The sequence below is a fragment of the Ruditapes philippinarum genome, unplaced genomic scaffold (genome assembly GCF_026571515.1).
Source record: "Ruditapes philippinarum isolate M1 unplaced genomic scaffold, ASM2657151v2 ctg645_1_1_1_1, whole genome shotgun sequence".
NCBI lineage: Eukaryota > Metazoa > Mollusca > Bivalvia > Venerida > Veneridae > Ruditapes > Ruditapes philippinarum.
Window position 1 is genome coordinate 257,030 of NW_026861731.1, and position 27,519 is coordinate 284,548.

General features: G+C 32.5%; 1 protein-coding gene and 1 long non-coding RNA gene across 7 annotated transcripts in view; one reads left to right on the forward strand and one right to left on the reverse strand.

The window, feature by feature from the left end:
* LOC132716632 (troponin T, skeletal muscle-like) overlaps positions 1-23,401 on the forward strand; it is a 34,938-nt gene extending 11,537 nt beyond the window's left edge. For 3 of the 6 annotated variants that reach the window (XM_060699940.1, XM_060699945.1, XM_060699943.1), the window contains 9 exons: positions 1,411-1,497; positions 2,025-2,171; positions 3,260-3,469; positions 5,072-5,112; positions 5,830-5,868; positions 6,345-6,381; positions 8,685-8,765; positions 14,770-14,879; positions 22,030-23,401. In XM_060699940.1, coding sequence (XP_060555923.1) covers positions 1,411-1,497; positions 2,025-2,171; positions 3,260-3,469; positions 5,072-5,112; positions 5,830-5,868; positions 6,345-6,381; positions 8,685-8,765; positions 14,770-14,847 — 720 coding nt within the window. In that variant the 3' untranslated portion in view covers positions 14,848-14,879; positions 22,030-23,401. Of the gene's footprint in view, positions 1-1,410; positions 1,498-2,024; positions 2,172-3,259; positions 3,470-5,071; positions 5,113-5,829; positions 5,869-6,344; positions 6,382-8,684; positions 8,766-8,903; positions 9,097-14,769; positions 14,880-22,029 lie in introns of all 6 variants that reach the window. The other 3 variants (XM_060699941.1, XM_060699942.1, XM_060699944.1) reach the window with 3 other exon arrangements.
* On the reverse strand, positions 16,312-22,030 carry LOC132716634 (uncharacterized). The gene is made up of 2 exons (XR_009623841.1): positions 20,340-22,030; positions 16,312-20,303 (listed from the first exon to the last, which is right to left on the reverse strand). It is a non-coding gene; the product is annotated as an uncharacterized LOC132716634 (long non-coding RNA).
* Positions 23,402-27,519: the final 4,118 nt, after the last annotated feature.

Consider the following 27,519-nt stretch of genomic DNA (forward strand, 5'->3'; position numbering starts at 1 on the left):
ATGCTCACCCTTAAGTAAAATATTTTAATCACAGAAATTACTTGAAATCTATGATATACTTACTCAGTTTGTCTAAAATTAATGAAAGAATGAATAAACTATGTATGGGAAGCAGTGTTCCTTATTATAGGTCAAGAAAAGTTGGTATTCTCTTTAAAAAACTGCCAGTTTTTCAAATGACACAATATATTTTTATATTGTGACCACCTATAGTGTGTAGAATTTTAAACATAATATAATGTATCTATTTTGTGTGAAGTGAAAACATGTTTATTTTATATTTACAAAGAGACTGTGACTGTAGCAAATACATGTATCAATACTTTCTAATAACAAATTTGAGCACAGTAAATCTATTAGATTTGAGTGCAAGTTGGTATCTCAAAAAATTATGAATGGAATTTTTTGAAAATTAACACACTTGTTTTCTGTATATAAAAGGATGGGCACAGGTCACATAACTCTGAGTTACCTTTTACAGAGTTATTCCCCTTTTTAATACTGCCAAGCATATAGAATAGTCAGACATCTCACTGTATATCCATGTTGAGATGTTTAACATAATTGAAGAAATGCTTTTACAGTTAACATTTAATTTATTTATTTCTCAGACTATGATAAATAGTTATTTGAAAATGTGAAGATATTTTCAAATTCAAGTACAAAATGTTATTAGATATTTTCAAATAATGATTGATCACAGTTTAAGAAATGAGCCGCGTCATGACAAAACCAACATAATGGGTTTGCTACCAGCAAGGATCCAGACCAGCCTGCACATATGCACAGTCTGATAAGGATCCATGCTGTTCGCTTACAAACCCTATAACAAGTAGAGAAACTAATAGTGAACAGCATGAATCCTGATCAGACTGCACGGATGCACATGCTGGTCTGGATCCACGCTGGTCGCAAACCGATTATGTTGGTCTTGTCATGACGTGGCTCAAATAAAGGCATTATTTCTTTTTCCTGCCATTATTTATTACACAAAATAACAAGAGATACACCTGTCCAGTTCTTTATCAATCTATCAATGATACTGTTTTCTTACCAATTGTCCTCCATCAAGCATCCCTCCCACCCCCTCCACCCCATAAAAAAAAAAAAAAAAAAAAAAAAAAAAAAATCACATTGGTAGATTTTTTAGCAAACTTCTCTGTCAATTAAATTTATCAACTAGCTGATATAAGTCAGCTGCTGTTATGTCATAGTTCTGGTGAAGAATTTTCACAGTAGCGTTTCAGGTGAAAATATAACCTTGTTAGGGGACAATAAACATATTTTGGCCACTGGGGAAGCAGCCTATGGCTGTAAAATACAGGGGGGAAATCACTGTTTTCAACCACAGACTTTGCCTATCATTGTAGTGGAATTCAAAGGTCGACATGTTTACTATTTGTTTTGCAGAAAGAGAGACAAGTTGAACGAGCAGAAGAAGAAAAAAGAATGGCAGAACAAAGAAGGGAGGAAGAAGCTCGTAGAAAAGTTGAAGAGGTATTTTTATATGGCTTAAAAATGAAGAAGTTTATTTCAATCTGTTATCAAATGATAATTTGAATCATGAGTAAACAAACCTTGTTTATGATGATAAACAAACTTTGATTTTTTTTGGCTCACTAGAATCAAAGATTTTAAGAAAGGCATTTAGTGAAGGTCAAATGTTTTGGCAGCATATGTGGCCAGGTTTTATCCTCAGATTTTATTGCGTGATTACTTGCTGCAAAGTAACCTTTCGTTCAATTCAAGTAGATTGTCTCCTAGTTTTTTGACAACTTGAAAACTGTTCTAATGAGTGAAAATGCTGTCAAGTGTTTAAATAAAGCAATTGAGTCTTGCCTTAAGCTCTTACTGCTACAACTTTGCAATTTATGCAGAGAAATTTCTCTTATTCCGTTAGAAACGAGGTATAATTTTGGCAATGAAATAAGTATTAGAACATACTTTTGAAGTTAAAAGGTATAAAAATGAAATTAAGAATAGTTATATACAATTGTCAGTTAAGATTTGTCCTTTCGTTACAGGAAGAAAGAAAGAAGAAGAGGGCTGAGGAAGAAGAAAGGAGAAGGAGAGAGAAGGAACGCAGGAGGTTGGAGGCTGAAAAGAGAAAAGGTCCAAAGACCCCAAATTTCACAATCGTAAAGAAAGAGGGTGGAGATGAAGATGAGGATGTAAGTATATTTTTTATCCTGCTACTGCCTATATTATCAGCTAGATAAAGTCTTGCCGGATAAACTTATCTATCTCCAGTCATTACGTCATATGATGACGTCACATGGTTAGCAGCAAAACAAAAAAGCTAAAGCTTGCAAAGATACACTTTCTCGCTCACCGGATAAACCTTCTCCATCCCAACATGAACCATGTATTTTCTATATATACATGTATACATTTACGTCATACTTTCTGTCAGAGATATACCAGTTTTTCATTTGTATTGGAGGAACAAAAAGCTAGTAATTAGCTGGACTGTTTGAAAAATAGGGAGAACTGTTTTACTCAGCAAGGTGTCGGCATAACACTTTGCTGAAGTTTTTCCATGCAAGTTGGAATCCCCAAAACTATTGAAGGGAATGGGTTAAAACTTCACACACTTAATTGAGGTCACTATCAAAGAAAGATAACATTGACAGAACTATTGCCTTTTTCTCACTAAAATTCTACAAAATCAGAGCTCTTGTTTTGTTATCAAGCTCTGAGAAAAGTGGAGCACACTGTACTACCAACAGCTCTTGTTTTTCTGATGGAACTATTTGGCCTTCCACAATGTAGCTAGATAGGTTCCCGACTTAAACAAATTAATCTTCTATAGAGGGATTAAGCCCACAGCTTAAATAATAAGAAGAATTCTTGTTATATTAGTAGAACAATTCTGGTAAAAAGATTTAAGGTTCATGTAATATTTACATTTTATGTTCAGTGAAAAACTAATGTACGTGGATTTTAAGTGCAGTTTGCAATGTGTAAATTACCTTCTTTCACTTCACAATATTTTACTTTTAAATATATGTTTTTTTTAAAAATGTTCATGAAAATTAGCAGAAATCTGGAGGCATGCTGCTTTAAGTAGAATAACAAAGGAATGCTTGCATTCAGGTTCATTAATTTGATGAAATATGTTACACTTCAGTAGACAATATGCAAAATCTGTACTTTTATTTTAATGAACTATAGTAATCTTTGTTAGAATGTGGTTAAATTGGAAGACAATTTTCCAAAAGACTGCTGCAATTACTTAAACCAATTCTTTCCAAAACAGGAGGAGAAGAAATCTCCACAAAAGACAAAGGAGGAACTGGAGAAGGACAAACAGAATGCACTGACGTCAAGAATCACACCTCTGGCCGATACCTCTAGTATGAGCACTGACCAGCTTACAGAACTGGCGAGAAATTTACACGAACAAATCAGAATACTTGTCACAAGTATGTATGATACAGAGGACCGCTATAAGAGGCAACAGTATGATGTAAGTTGATTGGTCTATACTTGAATAACCTTAAGTCTGCTGACAGCATTTAATTCTACCGGTGTATGCTGTCTAATCATTGTTTGCACTGGCACCTATTCAAGCAGTACTTATTGTGAAATATCCCCCTGCAAAATAATTAATGCCATTTCCCCTAAAAATGAATGGTTATACCCAGATAAAAAAATGAACAAGTCTGTTTAAGATATTTAGCATGTTCAGGGTTAATTCATGTATTCAGTAACTGCTTGAATGTCTCTTTCAAGATAGATGAAAGATTTCTTATTAACCAGGTTTTTAAATTTTTAAAAATCCTGTATATTAGGTTGTGTAGGCAGATGGGCTAATGGGCAGGTGGGCATAAAACAAGATGTTTTCCAGTTAATAAAGTTTAGTTTTACTTGCTTTAATTTAAGTTTGGAATGAGATATTTTAAGGAATCTTGGGTGTGTAGCATTGTCATGTTTTCTTGTTATTTAACGTGTCTATTTAATCTAAACCTATATTTACCATCTGTTTATCTCTTTAGCCAAAATGTACAGTCAAACGTGTATTAAGCGACCAGGCAAGGGAAACACCCAAAACGGTCGCTTAATGAAACGGTCTCTTAAGACAGTCAGCGTGATATAAAAGTCAAAATTTATAAATGACATCTTTTTTATTCGGTGGGATTGTTTTTCAACTTCATTTTTATATAAATGTTGAAACAAGTACGCCCTGATAATCTAAATGGATGCAAATGTAAAAAATAACTTTCTGATATTTATTGACAAAACAGTTTCAAGATCCATTACGTACATGTTTGACATTTTTTCCAGAATTTTTTAACTTCTCCGTTGTTTTTCCTTGTCTCCAACACGAAAACCCTATTAGTGAAGACGTTTTCGGTTGTGCATTTTTTTTCATTTGAAATAAACAAGCTACATCTATTTGTTACGATTAATTTAATGGCTGATCAAGTTCAAGGTCAATTCAAGTCTAAATGTCAACAAGCGAAGCGTATACACCATCTCAGTATGGGCGGAGCTTTGCATTGTTTATCCGATATTATTGGATAATACACGTCACGCGTATACTTAACTTCATTTGCATACGCTAAAATGGTATGGGAAATACCAGAGTTTTTCACACGTTTATTGTTGTGTTTTGATTGTTGACACTTGTGACTTAACGAGGTGGCGTTCTCTAAAAACACAATTACTTGACAGGTAAAAGTGGTCGTTTAATGAAAAGATTGATGTCAATTAGGTGACTATTTAGCGGTCGCTGGTCGCGTTGAGCAAAAGTCGCTTAATACATTAAAGATATAGAGAGAAAATGATCGGGGGGAATTTAAAGTGGTCGTTTAAGACAAAAGTCGCTTAATACACGTGGTCGCATGGGCAAGTTAGACTGTAGATAATAGATTCAGAAATTGTTGTATGACATACAATATAGCCTTATAAATCTGTATTTCCTCTATAATTGAAGAGTTTAGTTAAACTGAACATGCTTAGATAATTATATTACTCCATTTATATAGAAAGATATTTTGTTCTGTATTTTAGTTCTTTAACTATCTATGTTTGAAGTTGATATGAAACCATTTCTTTTTGCTTGTAGATTGTTGAGTTACAAGAGAGAGCTAGGGCCATGAGTAAAACGTAAGTCTTAATCATTGGTGGTATTTAGAAGTGTTTTTATGGCTAATTTTGCGCAAAAATTTGACCCCATTGTATTTATCAAAAAGTATCTATATTTCTGTTTAGTCACCATTAAAATCTCTTTCATAAGTTGAAAATTAAAAAGTAAATGTATTTTTATAACTAAAGTTTGATTTAGATTTAATTTGTAGTTTTATAAAGAATAAAAACAAGAAATAAATGATTTTCCTGGGTTTTTGAAGCCCTTGTCTATCAGTTATGCTGTACAGTTGTCATGCTTTATGAGTGTATGTAAGTATACTGATGAATCAGTGGAATGTGGGGACATCCATGTCTTATTATGCCCCAGAAAAGCTTTTATTTTTATTTTTCAAAAGCTTTTTAATTTTGGTGAAATTTTTTAGTTTCCAAAACGTTACTCATTGGCTAATACCTGAATCATCTTTTTCATCTGTTGCTTTACATTCTTCAGGTAACAAGCATCTAAGATTCTAAATCAATTATTTAAACATTAAACAATTCATGTTTACCTTTTCAAAAAAAGTAAAAAAGTTATTTGTTTCTAAGGCATAATGTGCCTTAACAGTGAGATTTTTTTCCCTTCTCCAAGGAAGTTGTCAATATAGAATGTGAAATTCTTTTAAGGCAAAACTCAGTGCTTTAATATCGATTCCAAAATCTGTTTATTTATGCCCTTTGAAATGTTATATTTTACAGCAAGAAGAAGGGAATTACATGTGTCCAGTACGACGATACGTAAGTAGTCTTTGAAATTTATTTAATAGATATCTACATTTTATGTAACACTTTAACATTTAGGTCATTCTGCCATGTGAATAAGTCGTAATGCTTACGCAAATTAGCACATTTTCGAATAAGCCTGATACTGACCAGAACTCGGTACCCGTTGGGAGTGCTATAACTTACTTGCATCATTCACATTTCACTACAAATCAAACAGTTGTAAATTTTTACAAATAGAACATTTTTGGTAACTCGATATTAGTACAAATACTATCACATGCTTAAGAAAGTGTAGTTAGCTACCCTACTAGTGTATGAGGCGTGAGGTTGTTGGTTATACTCTGGTACAACTTGAAATTCTTACCTTGATATTCCCTAAAATTGATAATGGACAGTTCCAAAATGGAAATTGGAAAAGTCCATTTAAGAAATTCAGCAGATGAAGGGTTTTAGAATAAAATCATTGTTGTATATTGTTATATTTTTAGATATGACAGAATGAACGACAGATTTTCCAATGCTCCTGTAAGTATAATAAATATTTTCTTTGATTTTTTTTATAAAGTCAACTTAAGATTATCGTTATAAGATAAATAATTATACAACATGTTAGTTATAAACAAAGTTGTTGGTTTCTGCCTGAGTGTATTTCTTGTCACTGACTAATGGTTTAAACACTTTATCCTGCTGATTTTGTATTTAACAGACTAGTTCAGTTTGAATTCTTTGATTTGTGAGCTTGAGGGATTTTCAATATCAAAGTATTGAAATTTTGTAGCTAATAGTATAAGATGTTAGAGTGCTAAGGCTAGCCAGTGGTGTAGATGTCATAGGCTGGCCTGGGTCAACATTCGAACCAGTGGTATAGATGTGTACGCTGGCCTGGCTCATGATCCACACTGTTGGTAAGGGCAGTGGTGCCCTTGTGGTTCAGGTGTCTGTCTCTCAACCCAGACATCATGGGTTTGAGCCCTACTTGGTTCACAACCATGTTTCTTCATATGACACCAGTACTGGTTGGTTCCAGGAAGTGGACTCGAAAGTGATTAATATAATTTCAGGGCTCACGCTGTCGGTCGCCATAGTCGCCATTTGCGATTATTTTATAAGATTGGCGATTATTTTTGCATTTTGGCTACAAAATCTGGCGATTATTTTTTTCTTCGAACAGTGTTAATATAAGGTGTAAAGATCGATAATGAATGCAGTAGACCCAATTAACACCAGCGGGGTGCATTTAATTGAGTGTCAACTTTTTACCGGTCACGTGCTGCTAACTATATTGCCCGAGGTGAAAAAATACATGCGAGATGTATAATTGTATAAGTACTTTAAAGATATTGTCCAGCATTTATAATAGCCATCAAATATCCATCAATTCGCCACAAAAAATCGTTTTAAAATTGATAAACTGGATATTGACTTACCCAAAATTTACCGTGAAATGCATTAATTGCTGCAAATTTTGATTTTTTTTTGTTTTAAGCTATTTGACTAAATCGCAAGTTGAAAACAATGGTAAAATATTTAAAAAGTATTAACTTCCAAACAACTATTTGCACAACAACCAAAATTGTGAATATTTCTTCAGAAAACAGGAAAAATCCGATTGTCACATATTTTCGCGACACCGATAATTTTGATATTTATTTAAAAGTGAAATAAGCTATGTTCTGTTTAAAAATCTTTACTTCTATGGCAGAAAATTTGTATTACATTGGTGATGATGATATTTTTCAGTAAATTATTCAGAAAAAAGGCTGCATTCTGTGAATGAGTTTGCAAACTCGTGTTATTTCTATAGGCTAATATGACCTAGATCTACTCCAGTTCTGTGTGAAATGTGGAAATTGACAGTGGTTATAGCTGACAAAATTTGATAAGAACAAACAACACAAGTTGTCTGATAACAGCATTATGTAAAGTTATAATGAATCTTTAATATTGTTGTTATACAGTAATTATACTAATTATAACGTTTTTATTCTGTTCTATAATAACAATTAAAGTTGTGGTTCTATTTAAAAAAAGGTAGTTATCAATATACACAAATGCATCAGTTTTTTTGAGAATCCTTATAAAACTAAAAAAAATTATATCTGTAATGTTTATTTAATCAACTGTTTATGTTGTTAATCGCTTATTCGTGAATAGTCCGCTGAACTTTTGGCTATTATTTTTTTAAGTTGAAATTATTGGCTATTATTTTATTTGAGCCAGTGTGAGCCCTGTAATTTGCAAGAACTTGTTTTGCAATCGAGCTTGAATAAATATGTTTAAAACCACACTGTTGGTAAAACGTGTAGGCTAGCTTGGCTCAACATCTGAACCACTGGTATAGATGTCATAGGCTAGCCTGGCTCAAGAATAAACCTGTAGTACAGAGTAGTAGTCTGGTCTGGCTTAAGACCTCAAGACATTGTTGTCACTGCACATAGTACTGTAGTAAAACATCCTTTGTTTATCTTGACTATGTTATATATAAATATGTATCATTCTCAATTTCTAATATGATCTTTTAGTAAAATTGCCATAATTGATTGTGTGGTATATATTTAAATGTTAATATTAATATTGTTCACCAATAAAAGTGTGGTGTTAAAAGATACTCGACATTATCCTGCTATCGTAAGAAACTATTCTAATATTGTTCTGATTTGCAGGGAATAATTTTTGAAAGAAAACTTTCTTTTACCATACAAATTTGGCACAAATGACTGGAGCAGTTAAATATGTTCTATGATATTTTCCTAATTCATTTGGAAGATCCTTTTGTAGACTAGAAATTGAACACTGTATTTTTTTTCTGCAAATTTTGATCTTTTCAGCCTAAAATTCTTGTTGCAAATAAATATGAAGCAAATACGGACCGCAGGACATGGAAAGAAAAGCTTGATAGTTTTGGCAAGGTAATTTTGTGTGTGAAACCATTCATCATTTACCATCCATCATCATGTTTAATAAATCATGTTTTATTTTTCTCTTCTCTTTCACTCATTGATCAATGGGTGTGCCCTTATCCACACCGATCAAAAACCGAAAAATAGCCCAAAATTCTGCTGTGTAGTAAATATGAAAGGCACACCGACGATCGATCGTTCGACCAGCGCTACAAACTTTACGAGGAGCTGTCCGCAGACAAACCACTTCCAGAGCTGCTGAGAATACAGGCGTTTGGTGTGGAGCGAGCCTACGATGAATATTAATCTGTTACCATAGCAACGTGTCAAGGGTCAAAAGGTGATTTTTGGATGGCATGAGATACATACACAAAAAGCAAACATCAGATACAAAAACAAAAATGTGACCTTGACCCTATTCTGCATGTGAGATAAAAACATGCTTGATAACTCACTTACGACCATATATAATAGATACTTTTAACTTAATTCTGTATCTGTGAAAGAAATGGGTCAGCCTCTACAATGTTTTTTTTTTTAAAGAATTTAAGTACAAATTGAATTATTAAAAAAAGTTTGATATTCCGGGGGGTGGGGGGGGATTATTAAATGATTATGTCATGATGTGTTTTTCACATTTAGGCTTTCAAAAACTTTTGTTAGAAAGTTAAAACTTTTGCTTTGAATGTCACATTCAATATGACTTAAAACTGATCTTTATAAGATAAATTTGGTTTGTTATGATTTGCAGAAATATTGAACAAATTTGAAAATTATAAAGAAAATTTCTTGTATATCGGGTTTGATGGGGGTGATGATTGTAAAGAGAAAAAAGCTAATTATATGAATGTTACTTTTAAGTTCTTTTGTTTGACCACATTTATTTCTTGATAATGTTGTTACGATGAAATAAAACTGAAGGCTGGCCCATTTCTACTTTCTTTCCTCTGATTATTATTCATTATATTGTAAAAAACACGTCTCGTTTAGAATGGAAAGTGTTTCTATATCTTCATTTTAACATTTTCATCTTTTGTAGTCAATCGATTTACTTAACAAAAAAGTATGATTATAATTTTAATACCTAAAAGAAACTGGACTCTTTCATAAATCAGTATTTTGTCAGTAAGATTCTATTCTACGATGTGTATAATTTGATTATTATACTTTGTAAATACAGTGGATGATTTTAAATAATTTTTCGATGACAAAACCAAGACTTTAGTTTAAGTTTAAAACTTTATTTAATAATTTGCCCATTTTGTTCAAAGTATCTTCTTTTCCTAAATGTATATTTATTTTCTTCCTCTTAACTATAAAACAGATTTTTGTCAGACATTTCATGCTTATTTAATGAACTCTTAATTTACATGTATAAAGGTATTTCTAACTTGCGTTTCTTGATCGTTAATTCTTACTTCAACTTCTGGCACATTTTTAAGGCTTTTTGCATATTAAAATTGAAGTTTGATACAACCCAAGAACTTATATAATTAAAATTGTAACAAAAACAGTTTTTCAATATAGCGTGATTTTTGTCTAATATTTAATTCATTTTGTCAGAGCTTCAAGCAGCTGTCTTTAGGCTTTTTTTACCCTATTCCCTGTTAAGGCAGCTCCACCCTATATATAGATAGTTCCACCCCTTTTTCTATGCAGCTCCACCCCTTTTATAGAAATCCCACCCTTTTAAGTCTACAAGACTATCCCCTTTATTAGGCAGCCCTCCAGTATGTTTCTGGAGCTAATTTTCCTCTCATTTTCCCCCTGCATGGCCTTGCCCTATACATCCAAACCTATGTTATTTTTTGTTAGAATTGCATAATTTGTATTTCATTGAATTGGCATAGGAATTCCTAATTTCATTAGACATTTCAAGAATCATTCTTTAGTATAGTTGAGGCTGGAAATAGAGATTTACCATTCTAGTTTATTGTGTGATTATTCTGTTTCGTTCTTTGTATTTATTTTTGAACACTTTTCTTCTGATTTCTGTATGTACATATTAACAGTTTATGTTTTTTATTTTGAAAATTAAAGAAAAATTGATGCACAAAATTAATGAGAAAGATTGGCTGAAGCACAAGAAATTGCTGTCTGGCAATAAATGGCTTACTTTACTGTATATAACAAAATTAATATGATAAAAAGCAAATTTGTTTTAAGTTTGGTTTTTTTTTCTGTTTAACTTTCTTTAAGTTTTGCTTTAATTTTAACATCAGTCATTATGTATAACGATAATAGACTTAGCGGATATGTTTGCATTTTGCCATATATATTTCTTTCTATATTTATCTTTTTCACTGCTTAGATTTGATAGACACATTCTTACTCCAACTTAAAGCTATGCATGCATACAACCAAAATGTATTTTATGGATTTAAAACAACACTGTCATAACTATATGAACCTTAAGGACAAGTTACAACATGGTCATGTCTAGAAACAACCTAAAGAGCAAGTTGTAACATGAACAAAGCTCAATGAACCTATAGAGCCAGTTATAACATGGTCATTTATCAATGAATCTATAGAGCTAGGTATAACATGATAATTTATCAATGAACCTATAGAGCCAGTTATAACATGGCCATTACTCAATGAACCTATAGAGCCAGTTATAACATGGCCATTACTCAATGAACCTATAGAGCCAGTTATAACATGGCCATTTATCAATGAACCTATAGAGCCAGTTATAACATGGCCATTACTCAATGAACCTATAGAGTCAGTTATAACATGGCCATTACTAAATGAACCTTGGAGCCAGTTATAACATGACCATTTATCAATGAGCCTATAGAGCCAGATATAACATGACCATTTATCAATGAACTTATAGAGCCAGTTATAACATGGCCATTGCTCAATGAACCTATAGAGTAAAATAAAACATGGCCATTGCTCAATGAACCTATAGAGTAAAATAAAACATGGCCATTACTAAATAAACCTAAAGAGCCAGTTTTAACAAGGCCATTACTAAATAAACCTATAGAGCCAGTTATAACATGGCCATTACTAAATGAACCTATAGAGCAAGTTATAACATGGCCATTACTCAATGAACCAATAGAGCAAGTTATAACGTGGCCATTACTCAATGAACCTATAGCACCAGTTATAACGTGGCCATTGCTCAATGAACCTATAGAGTAAAATAAAACATGGCCATTACTCAATGATCTAAAATGAAGTCATTACTCATGAGTTGTAACAGTGTTGTCCCAAAATAATTTTTTTTTTATCAAGTTAGATATTTCTTGTCTTACATAATAATTACATTTATGTAAGTTTTAAATCAAAATATTTGGTTGTTCATCAAAGTATATGACCATTAATTTAAACAAAATGTGCAATTTGCGATTAATATCAAGGTTTTATTTATTTGCAAACATTGAAATTATGTGGTTTTAAGGTATTCAAATGGCTCATTTCTAAATATAGATCTTTTGAAATTTGAATAAATTATGCAGATTTGTTTTGATGACTTAATTTTTTGGATCATGTTTTTTTTTTCTTTTTGGGTCATGAGAACGATTATATCAAACTAATGTAAATTGCACATTTAGAATATTCTAATGAACCTACTACCCCACGAATTGCTGCCTCACACACTGTTTAACCTCTACAAGGGTCAGGGTACAGTTGGTGCATACAGGGTTGTCCTTATATCTAATATAGCTTGTGCAACTAAACCTGTCATTATTTTTTTGAAAGTAAAAGCAAATAGGTACCGGTATATCAAAACGTGTGTATTATACATGTTTTAATTTGTGTTGAAATTGTTTTTGAGTTTTTCTTTACAGACAGTGCATATAGAACTGTCTTGAGTTCATTTACAGTTAGTGCATAATGATGTGTCTCAAATTCTTAAAATAAAATCAAATTTTAAAACACTGTATGCGTCAGTTTGTATGATGTTTTATTTTTGTGGAACATTATGCTATTGTATACATGAAGATATGTGTATCGTATATTCTTGTAATCAGTAGAGTTCTGGTGTCCCTAATTATTCCATCTCCAAACCTTTTTTATTTCCTATTTCTTAAATATTCAAACAATAATGGAAGCTAAACCATGTGTTATTATTTAAGAGCATGAATTTTACGATTTCTATACAGCTGCTTGAAGAATTAATCCAAGGGAGGTAATAGAACCTGAAGTATCGATCAGCTTGTATTTTTTATAATTTCATTAGTAACTTTAATTAAATTCATTAGGCGTCAGGAGTCCGCATTGAAAATTTTTTTTTTTTCCTATTTAAAAGCTTGTATTTACTTACAAGTGGATAGAAGTGTAATTTTGGTATTTGTTCAGGGATAACCCATATACTGCTGAATTAGTTTAATCTGCTGTCAAACTTGTTTCCAGTAAAGTTGTGCGGAGTCCCTTTAAAGAAAAGGATATAGAGAAAAACAAAATGAGCCGCACCATGACAAAACCAACATAGTGCGTTTGCGACCAGCATGGATCCAGACCAGCCTGCGCGTCCGCGCAGTCTGATCAAGATCCATGCTGTTCGCTATCAGTTTCTCTTCCTGTTATAGGGTTGGTAAGCGAACAGCATGGATCCTGATTAGACTGTGAGGATGCGGAGGCTGGTCTGGATCCAGGCTGGTCGCAAACTCACTATGTTGGTTTTGTCATGGTGCGGCTCAAATATAGTTTACATGACCATACAGGGGATTTGTTTTTCAGGAGCTATTACCTCGAGCTTGTGTTTTACGTAGGGATGGTTCAATGCAAAACTGTGGTAACTTAATGAATTTTAGTAACAAATTTATATGTATCCATAGTATTGTGATTTGAGCTGAAATACTGATAAATAAACAAACGGTATGAATAAATATTCTTGTAAAATAACTTCTGTTTTTTACAAAGAAACGTGTATATTCTTACTTAGAATTCTTTTTATAGGGAATTTTAAATTTGTTTTTAAATGCATTTCTGACAACGTTTGTAGTTTTTGTTGTAATCGTTTTACTGTTTGTAATTTGTAAACTTTAAAAAAAATGTTGTTATATGTACTGAGGTAAGTAAAAAATTCAGTATCATTTAATGAAATTTGGTTATTTCGTTCATTTTGATTTTATGTATAAACTCTTATCCTGCTGTTGGAAAACAGAATAGTTCTACTCTAATTCTAAAGTCAAATGTGGAAAAAAAGAATCCAGTTCAAGTACATGTATAGCAGAATTCCATTTCAAAGAATGTAGTGTTGGATTAATTTCATACATGCATCATTTATGTCATCATCTTGCATATTTATAAATAGATTATCTAGATCGTATTTTTTTGCCTAGTTTATTTTTTTTTCAAATTTAAATTTAAACCATCACGTTTTCGATCATTATTTTCATGCATCATTACATAGTTTTATATGTTTATATTAAATTGTATTTATAATAGAGATCACTTTTAATAAGCAATTTTTAAAAAAAATGGTTAAATTTAGTAAAATGATTATAAAAGACAAGTTTTTAATTTCGGTGCCAATATGTTTTGTACTTTCTAGTCTAGAACAGTTTCAGCTCAAAGGTTGTCATGATTCAATATGAGATTTAGCAGAGTTAATTATAGAATTAAATTTTAGAGCTAATATGGGTCCAATATAGATTATGCTATCTGAAACCTTCAGTTATTATTAATGAGAGAGCCAATAATGGGTCCAATATGGCTGTACTAGCAGTTTATTATTCTGTAATAAAATGAGATTAAAACTTTGAAGTCAATATGGGTCCAATATAGATATTAATTACTTTCTTCATTGATTATTAATTAGGGAGCCAAAAATGGGTACAATATGGCTCTTCTGGCAGGTTTTATTATTCTGTATTTCTTTCATGTTTTAATGAGATTTAAATTTTGGTACAAATATGGGACCAACATAGATTACTTTTTTTTTTATTCTGTAAACTTAATAAGGGAGTCAATCATGGGTCCGATACGGCTTTTAGGGCAGGTTCTATCATTCTGTATGACTGACATGCTTTCATTCTCTTTGCAGGAAGATCTTATAGACGTCAGTAAAATGTATAACGACTATCTCAATGACAATTATAACTATCTTACAGGAGGATATTGATTTATCCCTGAAAACTTATTATGCGTTTGCATGTAAGTATTAGCCTTGCTGTGTTACAAAGACGCGCTGACGTCCTCGCTAGTGTAAACTTGGGATAGCCAACTTGCTCTGCATTCACTAAAATCATGACCGTTTTATTTTTTTTTACTTTTTTCAAATGTTTTATTCATTATTGTACTTTTTAGTTTGTTTTTTATGTTAGCTTTTTTTTTTTTTTCTTTATTTATATTTTATCTTAATTTTGCTTTATTTTCTTTTGTTTTCAACATTTTTTTTCCCTAATTTATTTTGGGAAAATCGTTTTAATTTTGATTTGGAAATTTGCTTAGTTATAACTAATTAAATTAATTGGCTGGCATTAAATGTTGTACCATCACACTTGTATGTGATATTAAAACTAAATTCAGATGGCCTTTATTGCATTTTGCTTATATGTGAATTAATTTTTTCATTTTCAACTTATTTGAGAAAATTATACACAATGTGAAAATGGTTTTTGAGTGTGTCTCAAGGCTTTTTACTCTGCCAAACATTTTCCTTTATTTTTATAAAGCTGGAAGGGGAATTCTGAATGTATGAGTAGTCACTACTTCTCTGGTAGTATACATACATTCAGAACCTGTGTTCCAGTGTTTATTGTAATTTTGCTTGCTTCTGTTTTGTTGCATTAAATTAAAATTGATCAAAAATAGGAGGTCATCATATTAATAATAGTGTTTTAGCGGCCAAATATAGATTTGTAGTTATTATAATATTATAAAAAATTCTGTACTTTTTAAAACTTAGCAGTACATGGGTCTTCCAATGTGAAAAAAAACACAATGTCTGAGACATTGGACTAGCAAGTCAAGCCTGCAGAAGTTTCTCTCTGGTTAAAGTTCTATACAGAACTAAAGTCCTATGCTATTTATTAGTGATCTGATTAATCAAGCTTTTTGATTGGTCAAAACTGAAGAGCATTGTACCCAATACTGATGAAGCACATAGTGTTATAAATAGATTGCTATATTTAGTTGCATTATGTAAATTAGGTGCTGTAGAGCAAAGCTGAATTTTACGTAATATTGTGAATGGAGACTAATATTTACAAGCGACTTACTTCAAATAGCCTTATGAAGCCGATTATTTCATGTTTTAAGAAAATAATGAGTGTTTATTAGTGTTATTGAAGCAAGCACCACATACTGACTGCAGAAGATTGTTTCACTGCTCTTAATATAGTGGCTTTCTAGTGTGATTGCTAGTCCAATATACAAAGGCCAGGCACCCGTTTTGTTTATTCTTAAGAATGATAGAAGTTACGTTCCTGCCTCAGATGAACAAATGGAAAATTTCCTGCTATAAGTCTCACAAGTTGTGTCAAATGTTCAAATGATAGATTTTCTGCTTACAGTCCGGCAAGTTATATCTTAGATGGTAGTGGCAAATGATAAATTCCCGGCTAAAACCCTTGCAAGTTTTGTCCCCTACTACGACAGTTCAATTATTAATTTTCTGCTTAATTTTTTGCACTGAACATTGCCTTGCAATTTTAGCACCAAAACAAAAACAAAACCACTCCAGTGAATTGACATTGGAATGGTAAAAAACGTGACTCGTTTCCCCTCCCTTTCCCTTCCCTTCCTCAAGGTTAAAAAACTGTTCGTAATATGATTTTTTGGACGATATCGCAACTGGAAAAAAACACTTGAAAATTGTTGTTAGTTTGTTTTTTTATTTTGCAAAATATGAAAGATCGAAAGAACCATTACCTGGTATCTGAGCTTTGAGTCTGGTCAATAATCTATCTTGATTTTTTTTTCAAGCAATGCTGTTAGTTTATGTGCTTATTTAATATCTAATAAAGCAACACAAAGCAAGCCAGTTTTTGAATTTCATTGCTTTTATAGAAGGGCACGCATACATACATATATATATTATAAACTGCGATGCTTAGTTTTGAGCCAGCGCTGAAATTAATGCTTATGAAAGCAGAGAGCAAGCTAAAATTATAAAATTCAAATCGGCACAAATCTCTAAAATTTGAAAATTAGTGGTATATATTTACCCAAAATTTATATGCAAAACTCAATACCGGTCTTTAAAAGAATACCACAAAATGGCTGAGTAGAAGTTGTTGTTGTTGTTTAATTAAATGTTGTAGTTTTGCCATTTGATTATTATTTTTCTTATTTTCATTTGTTTTAATTTTCACACTGATTACAGTTAAATATATAATTATTTTCTTTTTTTCCCAAAGAATTTTAATAAAAAAGAATTTTTATTTTCTTCTTGCGATATTTAAGATATTTGTTTATTAAAAAAAAATGAAAAGAGAAAAAATGTCCTAAAATGGTAAATTATCCCAAGGGTATACAAGCGAGAGTGTAGCTATATTGTCAATTAGCATGCGGGCACTGCTAGCGCACTTTAATATACATGTAGTCTCTATAACACATTGCTGGTTATTATAATAAATATGTAATACAAGTAGTTCTGGAAAGAAAAAATTCTGTAAAAAAAATAGTTCTGAAAAAAAAAATTATATTAAAAAAGTAGTTCTGAAAATGAAAAAAAAATGGGGAAAAAGTAGTTCTTCATTGTATTGTAAGAAAAATATTTTAAACTGTGTTACACAGATGAAAAGATTAAATATTATTGGGAAGGGGTCTATATATTTAATGGAATGACATGCACTATTTGCAGAAGTCTATGACTTGATCATTTGTGTAAGAAAGTTTATTTGGGACATTTGTGTTCCATTTTAACTTTAAGCTGCAGTCCGATAGTCCCATACAGAATCTACTCTAGCAACCAGTGCTGACCAGGATCAGCCGCGCATACATGCCGTCCGATCGTAGTTGGTACAGTTCGTTTTCAGCCAGTAAATTTTTTTAATTTTCCCTTAATTTCTTAAATGATCATTTCCAATTTGTCTGTTAAAAGATTGTCAAATCAAGTTAAGATGTAGCTTTGTAAGGGATAGGATACAAATAGAAAAACTTGTTGAGAACTTAAAATACCAGCAATGTGTAACAACAGAGAACTAAAAATTTGCATAACATTAATAATGATTACTGAATGCTAACTAGATATATCTTCAACGACTCACAATCGTGACAAGATGTGTATTTACAAATACAAAAAATGAATAACATAATTCTTTAACATATCTATGCAACAAACTTGCATACGTACGTGTTTTTTAGTAGAACTAAAATTTTGCAGAGCATCGACTTTTTGTTTGTTTAACGACACTTTGTGTATGAGATTAGATTACTAGCTGATTTGAGCCGCGTCATGACAAAACCAACATAATGGGTTTGCAACCAGCATGGATCCAGACCAGCCTGCGCATCCGCACAGTCTGATCAGGATCCATGCTGTTCGCTATCAGTTTCTTTACTTGTTATAGGGTCTGTAAGCGAACAGCATGGATCCTGATCAGACTGCGCGGATGCGCAGGCTGGTCTGGATCCATGCTGGTCGCAAACACATTATGTTGGTTTTGTCATGACGCGGCTCATTTATAAAAAAGAATCACTGAAAAAAACAACACAGTAGAATAGAAATACCACACCTGCTAATGTCCACATAGCTTTTATATAATTATTGGCTGAAAAAAAATGGTTTTTTGATAAACGTATACACTTTTTAAAAAGTATTTTAAGTTAAAGACATGATTGAAAATTTGGTAGACAATTTTGTGAGAGTTTATTTGGAGAGAGCTTTTTGAGTTGAAAAGATTTTGATAATATATATTTTTGAATAGAAAAGATTTGATACATGTAATTTTGTTATTATATTGTGCATTTTTATTGTAGAATTTGGTGATAGATTTTGAAGTGACTCTGGTATAAAAATGCGTTGATAAATAATTATATTCTGATATAAATGAACTAGGTTCCTTTACTCTTGTCTGCTTGCGAGAGCTTATAGAAAAGTTACAGTTTTTGGATATATCAAACAGGCAATTTCACTTGGAGAATATGTTCTATGGCGTGCAATTTCAGCATTCATCAGCTATGAAAGACAGCCATATACACGATACATATGTTGCAGTTGAAAAATAGTCGAGGGATGCTGAAAAAGTTACCTAGGGCAAATTCTTGCTCAGATATTGGATATAATAAATTGATGTATTTATCAATTACTTTAAGATAATATATTTGTTATCTATTTGCCTTATCTTTTGATTTTTCAGACATTTTTGTTTTAACAGAACTTCATAATTATTGGGTTTACTGTATAAGTGGGTATTTCCGTGTGTTGAAAAGTTAGCAAATTTAAAATTTCCAGACATTTCGCATGCGGAAATATAAGCAATTCACCAATCTTTGAGTAGCTCGAAAACTGAAAACAGTTTGGGTAATATTTATGTTAGAGGAAATTTTAGCGATTTTTTTAGTCAATTTGTGAAATTCGCCAATATTTTCGTATCGCTAACTTAACCATTTATGTGGTATTTTGTGATATGTGCTTAATCTACAAGATGTGATGATGCAAATTAAGGTCAACATGGTTTTGGTTATATTGTTTGTTACATATGGCCAAGATTACTCTTTGTAGATTTAGTAAACCAATTTAGCTCAATGAATTTGTAACAAGGGGTCACTGGTACATTCCTGACATGACGTAAAAAAGTTTTTCGTTAAAAATAGTTTTTTGTGGGAATTGACCTGGGACATTAATTGTCAATTGTCTCTCACTGCTGATTTTAATATCATGTGGGATTAAGTCACCTGCAGATAAATTGGTATTTACTGGTTAGATATCCAAGCAAGTCAAGTTATTCCTGCATGGTCGTAAGAGGTGACTAAATGGGTTCAAACATCTGGAGTCAATGCATCTCTTAGCTCCAGCAGGTGAGGTGGTTTTGATGCCTTGTGTGTATAGTTTCCTATACTGTGTTGGTGAACCATAAACCAACCAAACAAACAAATGCATCATGCACAGGTCGGGTTAAGAATTACATATTTTGTGGTAACAAGTTGTGCGACTGTCAGTTTCAAAATTTGACATTTTGTAATCATATCATGTAGAGGTAGAAGTTCATATTCTGTGATCTCTTGACTTGAAGAACTGCTATACCTTTCCTGTTTTGTGATGATAAATGGGCAAGCAGAGGTCAGTTGTAGAAAACAATATGCACATTTAATCAGAATTGGCATAGGCCAAATACCAAAACTTAACAAGACATGTAGATGTCCGGTTCAAAATTTCACTTTCGGTGATGACAAGACTACATTGGTCAAAACTTCACATGTTGTGGTCACAAGACTTTCATAGGTCAAAAGGTCACATAACTTGCAGATGTTAAAACTTCATATATTGTGGTCACAGGATCTACATTGATCAAAACTTCACATGTTGTGGCCACAATACCTACATTGATCAAAACTTCACATATTGTGACCACAAGACCTACATTGGTCAAAACCTCACATTTTGTGTTGACAAGACCTCCATTGGTCAATCTTTACATTTGTGGTCACAAGACTTCATAGGTCAACTCTTTACATTTTTTGGTCACAAGAGCATCAAAGGTCAAAACTTTACATTTTGTGATCACAAGAAATGCAAAGTCAAAACTTCACATTTTGTGGTTCACAAGAGCTTTATAGGTCAAAACTTCACATTTTGTGATCACAAGAAATGCAAAGTCAAAACTTCACATTTTGTGGATCACAAGAGCTTTATAGGTCAAAACTTCACTTTTTGTGGTCACAAGACCTTCATAGTTTTGTGGTCACAAGAGCTTTATAGGTCAAAACTTAACATTTTGTGGTCACAAGACCTCCATAGGTCAAAATTTCACATTTTGTGGTCACAAGAGCTTTATAGGTCAAAACTTCACATTTTGTGGTCACAAGAAATCCATAGGTCAAAACTTCACATTTTGTGCTCACAAGACCTTCACAGGACAAATCTTACCATTTTGTGCTGACAAGATAACATTTTGTGCTCATAAGACCTACATAAGTCAAAACTTCACATTTTGTGGTCACAAGACTTCATAGGTCAAAACTTTACATTTTGTGATCACAAGAAATGCAAAGTCAAAACTTCACATTTTGTGGTTCACAAGAGCTTTATAGGTCAAAACTTCACATTTTGTGGTCACAAGACCTTCATAGGTTTTGTGGTCACAAGACCTCCATAGGTCAAAATTTCACATTTTGTGGTCACAAGAGCTTTATAGGTCAAAACTTCACATTTTGTGGTCACAAGAAATCCATAGGTCAAAACTTCACATTTTGTGCTCACAAGACCTTCACAAGACAAATCTTACCATTTTGTGCTGACAAGATAACATTTCGTGCTCATAAGACCTACATAAGTCAAAACTTCACATTTTGTTGTCACAAGACTTGCAGAGTTCAAATGCCAAAAGGTTTTTTTACATGACTAGAAGGGGCAGAGGTCATTATAGCCTGAATTTCACATTTTAAATTCACTAATGGCATAGGCCAGATGCAAGATCACAATACATCAAAATGGCTTATTTTAGGATCACAAGAGTTAAGAGTTCAAAGCTCAGCTTTGCACCGTTGATTTTTGAATTAAAGTATAAAGTTATTGAAGACACACATTCTCCTTGTGACTGAGGGGTTGTGTGAGGGCATCAGAATTGCAACCAGCGTTTATCCCTGTGTGATAGAAATGGGTTTGAATTACTGGAGTCTATGCATCTCTAAGCTCCAGCAAGTGAGATGGTATTGACATTTAGTGTTACTTTAAGTTTGTAACACCCAAGGTTAGCCAAAATCCGTTTTTCTGTTTCTGCAACATATGACCTAAACTGTGTTGGTGTGGCGTGAAACCAAATACAACAAGAAGACAGATTTAAAATGGCTCATAAGCCAAGGAACAAAAGTGAAGCGTTCTGTGGTTTGTTCAAGATACAAGAAAATACATTTTACTTCGGATACATTTAAACAGAAAACACTAACTCATGAGCTATTTTCCGACAAACATATGTAAATGTATAAACAAAAGTAAAGCAGATAAAAATTGTAAGCATAAGCACATCTAAGTACATGGATTCATTACACTACCTTTGAAAAATTGGTCAATTATTCATTTCTTTCCTCTAAGTTGACCCATTATGAAGTGATGTTAAAACAATTATTGTTTTGAAGATAATTAAGCTCTCCTGTTGTTTAACCATACAACATGCGTTATGTGTTCTTCTATTTACAGAGTGTTCAAGCTTTTTTCCTCCACTTTTCGTACCTACTCCATTCAGCAGCAGTTTTCCATGGCCACAGAATCAACGCAACAAAAAAACCCAAAAAACTTTTACTTCTTGTTTATAGAAATTCCATGTGTTTAACATAATAAACTTTTTCAATGTAAAAATTTTTAAACGGAAGACAACCATGACAGACATGTTTTTGCAAGTTACTATCAGTGTTTTCTGAACCAGAGGCTACAAATATTCTTTTGAAAACTTTATTGTAGTGGTTTTAACAACTTTTAGTGTACACACTTTTAAGTTTTATGCTTGTCATTTTGTGTGTTAGCAACTTTTAACCAACTGTTAATTTGATGAGCAGCTGTGCACAAAAATATATATAGACTGTACTGTAGAAAGGTAATTGTACTTGCTTCAAAAACATTAATTGATTCCGTTAATTGAAAATCATCTTTCGTACATTAAAGAATGGCTGTTAATTATGGAAGATTTGCCAACTGCCACAGTCTAAAAAAATTATTTCTGATGACACAGTCTAAAAAACTAATTTCTAGTGCCACAGTCTAAAAAATTATTTGTAATATTTAAAATGTGAAGCAGTCTAAACTTAAACAAACTCATACCTTTTCTTACCTTTATAAGAACAGACTGGTTTTTTTTATGTCATGCTTTTGATATTTTGTGGCCAGCTAATGATTACAAGGATTTTGCAAGTTATTGTGAAATGAATGGAGAAGAAAGTAGGGTATCTTGTTCTCTGTTTTGTTTATAAGCTTATTGTTCTTAAAAAAAATGTTAGATCATTTTTATTGATGTTGAAATTAAAGTGCAATATATTTAATTATATTTCTTTTGACCCTTGACACCTGATTATAATGTATTATATATAAATGTATTTATTCATGTATACTTTTCATGTTTATAATGAAAATGTGTGAATGTGTTCTTTTGAAAAAAAACATACTTCGGCTTTAAAACTCGAGGGAAAAATGAAACCTGTTTTTATATTCTATTTTGTTTTTCGCTGTTTATCAAATTTCATCAGTAAAAAAAAAATTTTGCAGATAATATCATTTTATTTTTGTGAGAAAAATAACTTTTTTTTTTCGAGGCTTTGTTAAAAAAAGAAAAAAAAGACAGGTGAATTCAGGTCTTTCAGATGTCTTTTTACAATACTCATGTCACATTCGCTGCCAGTTTTTTCTCACAGAAATAATCTGGTTTCCCTCGTAAATCAGTCATTGACAGAAAAAGCGGCATTTTAATTTGTTTTATGTGTACATGTGCTCATGCAAGCTTGCCTGTAGTTTTAATCAAAGGTAGTGTGCCTTATTTACCACCCAGTATTTGAAAATAAAATTGCTGCCTTTATAACAATGTACTTTGTTCTTCATTTGGCCAAATTATAAAAAAAATAATTTATATAGAGGAATTATGCATTGTTTACAGCTAATTTAATGTAGGAGTCTGTCCCATTGCTTTGGAACTGTTTAAAATATTTAGATGATTATGAATTCTGACCAAGGTAAATCTGTTTATTTAAGATTCTGTGACTCAAACCGTGGCACTTTGTTGGTATATTATCTTTAGCTCACTGGTCAGAGCTTTAAGAATCAATGGATGTCCATGTATTCATAATGTATGTTTCTACTAAAAATGCAGGACAAGAAAATCCAACTAAATTTGACTCTGACTAGTTGACCTTTAAGGTCAAATTATTGAACTTTTTGATCTATTGATAGATCTATTGACTTCATATTTAGATACATTTTAAGGGTACAACCTCTATGTTTTTTTTAAAAAAAAATGACCTTGACCTTGAAGGTTAAATTATTGAATTTTCAAGTATTTTTGCTACAACTCACAAAGGAATGGTTTTTCTTCATACTTGGACAAGACCATATGACCTTTAGAGCTTTAAATGACCTTGACTGCCAAGGTTAAATTATTAAATTTTGCTTGAATTGTCTTAATTTTGATATGTCTGTATGGATTTGATTTATACTTAAAAAGACCAAACAAACATATTTATTATATATGATTTCGATGTGACATTGACCTTGACTATCTAGGTCAAATTAATAAAATTAATTTGTTATAAATTGATTATCTTTATATTTAGACACAACATTGTTTAGGATAAAGCCTTTATGTATATCAAACTCAAATTGGCATTGGCTCATGTATGACCTTGACCTTAAAGGGCAAATTGTTGAATTTTCACGGATTTTTGCAATTACTGGCTGTAACTTTGTCGTTAATTTATGAATTATCAAAATAACCCTCTATACATCTTTCTAAAAGAATAAACTGATTTTGATCTTCAGCTTTAAATGACCTTGACCGTCATGGTCATAGATATGGCCTTCACCTTAACTGTCAAGATCAAATGATTAAATTTTGTTTATTATCCCCGGCCGAATGAATTGGGAGAGGGATATTGTTTTGGCGTTGTCCATCCAAATTTCGTTTCCGCGTTAGTTCACTGCAACTACTGGCTGGAATTCAACGAAACTTTATGGGAACCTTCAATACCAAGAGTTAGCGTATTGTTGCCTTGTTCCAGTCACACTTTAACTCAGAATTATGGCCCTTGATTAGTTATGCAGTATGCATCTAGAGCAATAATCGATTCTGAGCTACTTCTCTGCAACAACTGGCTGGAATTCCACGAACTTTATGGGAACCTTCAATGCCAAGAGGAAATGCGCATATCCTCTTTGTTCCTCTCAGACCCTTCGGAGTTAGGGCCCTTGATTAGTTATGCAGTATACATATAGAGCAATAATCGTTTCTGCGCTACTTCTCTGCAACTACTGGCTGGAATTCAACGAAACTTTGATTTCAAGAAGACTTTATGGGAACCATCAATATGAAAAGGAAATCTTCATGCCATGATAGATTTATGTGAATAAAGCCTTATGTCTCCAGTTGTTGTACTCGGCGGGGGATATAAATTCAACAAAAACAAATTTGCTTGTATTTTCTTAATTTTGGAATTTATTTATGGTATAATTCATATTTGGAGAAAATATAAGTGTGACTAGACCGACTAAAGGGAAAAATATTTTTTTCCTTTTTTTTTTAAAGATTTGTTTAAACCTTTTATTTGTTAAAAGTCGAGCGTTGCCCTCGTCCGGCGGTGGCTCTTGTTAATCTTTGTAATAACTTTTTCATTTATAGATGGATTTGATTCATTCTTTGATAAAAACAATACCTATATAAGAAAACCGACATGTTAAGTGATTCAAATTTGACATCGACCTTAAAATGGTCGAATGTGGCCCCTTGCGGTGGCTCTTCAAGTCTTGTTACGATCCAAACTCGCCGACACTGTTATGGTAATATGATGACATTCCATCTTTATTCGTGGAGAAAGAACTCTAGTGCCCCTTCGTTCATTATTCTGGGCACGAGCGGGTACCTGAGTTGAATCTTCCGTTAACAAGCTAAAAGCTTCCTTACATAAAAAATATCGAAAACTCCATGGCGAGATTCGAACGAAGTTGCGAATTTTACTACAGAGGTCCATTGTAAAATGGTGATCACCTGCTTCAAATAACTTGTCAAAATACTAAAACTAAGTTATACTCCATTGATACAAAAAATTACCCAGTTTGCCGCATATGCATCCATACATTCGTAGCAACTGTATTCATTATAAATAGGGAATCAACAGTGATTATTTCAATCAACGTAGGCTAGATGAATTTATTTAAATTTTGCCAGTTGATCGTTCAGAAGCATGCCTGCTGTTATTATGAGACCCGTGCAGACGACACTAGGTTTGCCGTTCAGTTCTTATTTCATAAGATAAAATGTATTGTCCAAATTGAAAGATGGACAATTCCGCTTAAGAAATCTAGCCTGTTAAGTTTTTCCATTTGTCATAATACATTACATCATGGAGCTAAATATAGTATGTATATCTGTGATTATATCTAAATAAACATTTAGCTTAATTCTGTAGTGAACAGTTATAAACTTTTAATGAAAGTGCAAAATGCTGTTCGTTCTATTTTGCCCATATATGTATATAGCATGGAAAAAAATCGAATCATGGACCGCACACATTATGATGTAAGGCTATATGTGTATATACGCTTACAATACGGTTTTTAACTGTATAGCAGCTCATTATAGGGAGGGTTATAAATTAAGTGATTTACCGGCGTATACCTTTAAATTTCTGTATTGTTGTGCACGGCGTACACAAAGGTTGATCTGTCGCTATTTTATCACATTTTAATTGTATCTCGCTCGGATTACAAGATATTTGATGTGCATATCCGGCCTTCAATTGCAATTTGGTGTTGAAAAACTCCTAGATGAACTTGATATAGCGTTCGTCATTATTTCAAATTATAGAGTGTATACAGTGAACACACAAAAGCCGTACTTAAATTTGAAACCGTGCTCAGTTCCGGTGTATAGGAGCTAGACATGTATATTTAGGTATATAATATTTTCTCCTCCTTTATTTTGATTGACACGAGGGATGTGTGTAAGTGGAATTGTAGCTGCACCACGTGCATAACATTCTAGTTATTTTTGGGGGGAAAAAGCACAGGCACGAGTATCGGACATGGGAAGAAAAAAATATGACCAGATTGATAAAAGACCCTGTGTTCATCTTAAATTTGGCACTCCCCCCCCCCCAAAAAAAAAAAAAAGAAATGAAAAATATGACCCCCTTGAAAAATATACTGTACTATAAGTTAACTTGACACATTTAAGATGAACACAGGGGTTGATCATTTTTTCTTCTTCCCAGGTCCGATACTCGTGCCTGTAGGAAAAAATATAATACTCTGTATCGTAGTGTCCAAAAAAATAATAGCTGACTTTCTGTTATTCCACCAATAATTTATCTTTCAACCTGCGAACTTATTAATTCAATAGCTGACATTCGCCCTTATTAGGTATACATTTTCGTTTTTTTTTGTTCTTAATGGTAATGCCATTGTATTGATACAGAAGACGCTCCGACTACAAATTATTTACTTGGTTTACGCTACGTCAAACTCATCATCTGTATAGATAGTTATGTCCGGCGTAATTATGACTAAGTATTCAATAAAATATGTCATTTGCGATTTGTATCCTTATAATATTGTGTTAAGTTTTTTTCTCTCTAAAAACAATCATGTGAGTAAAAAAAATTATAAAGTTCGAGCGTCAACGGTCTATGGTGACTGATTTGTGCCATCTCGTATTTTCGCTCCGCGGGCACGTTGATACGACTAAGATTAGTGGTGACATTGTCGCATTTTCTTCACGGAGGCGAACATACAACAAAGTAGTGACTGTCGCACCATGCGGCTGATTTGTGCCATGATTTTCGCTCTGCGGGGCGGCAGATTTGTGCCAAAAACGTGATATTTTGTCGTACTTTCGCTCATCGTGGCACAGATTAAAAGCACGATAATACTTTCGCCTCGTTTTTGATACACGTGTATTGCTTGACCTTCTGCATTCTAAATGTTTTAATAACG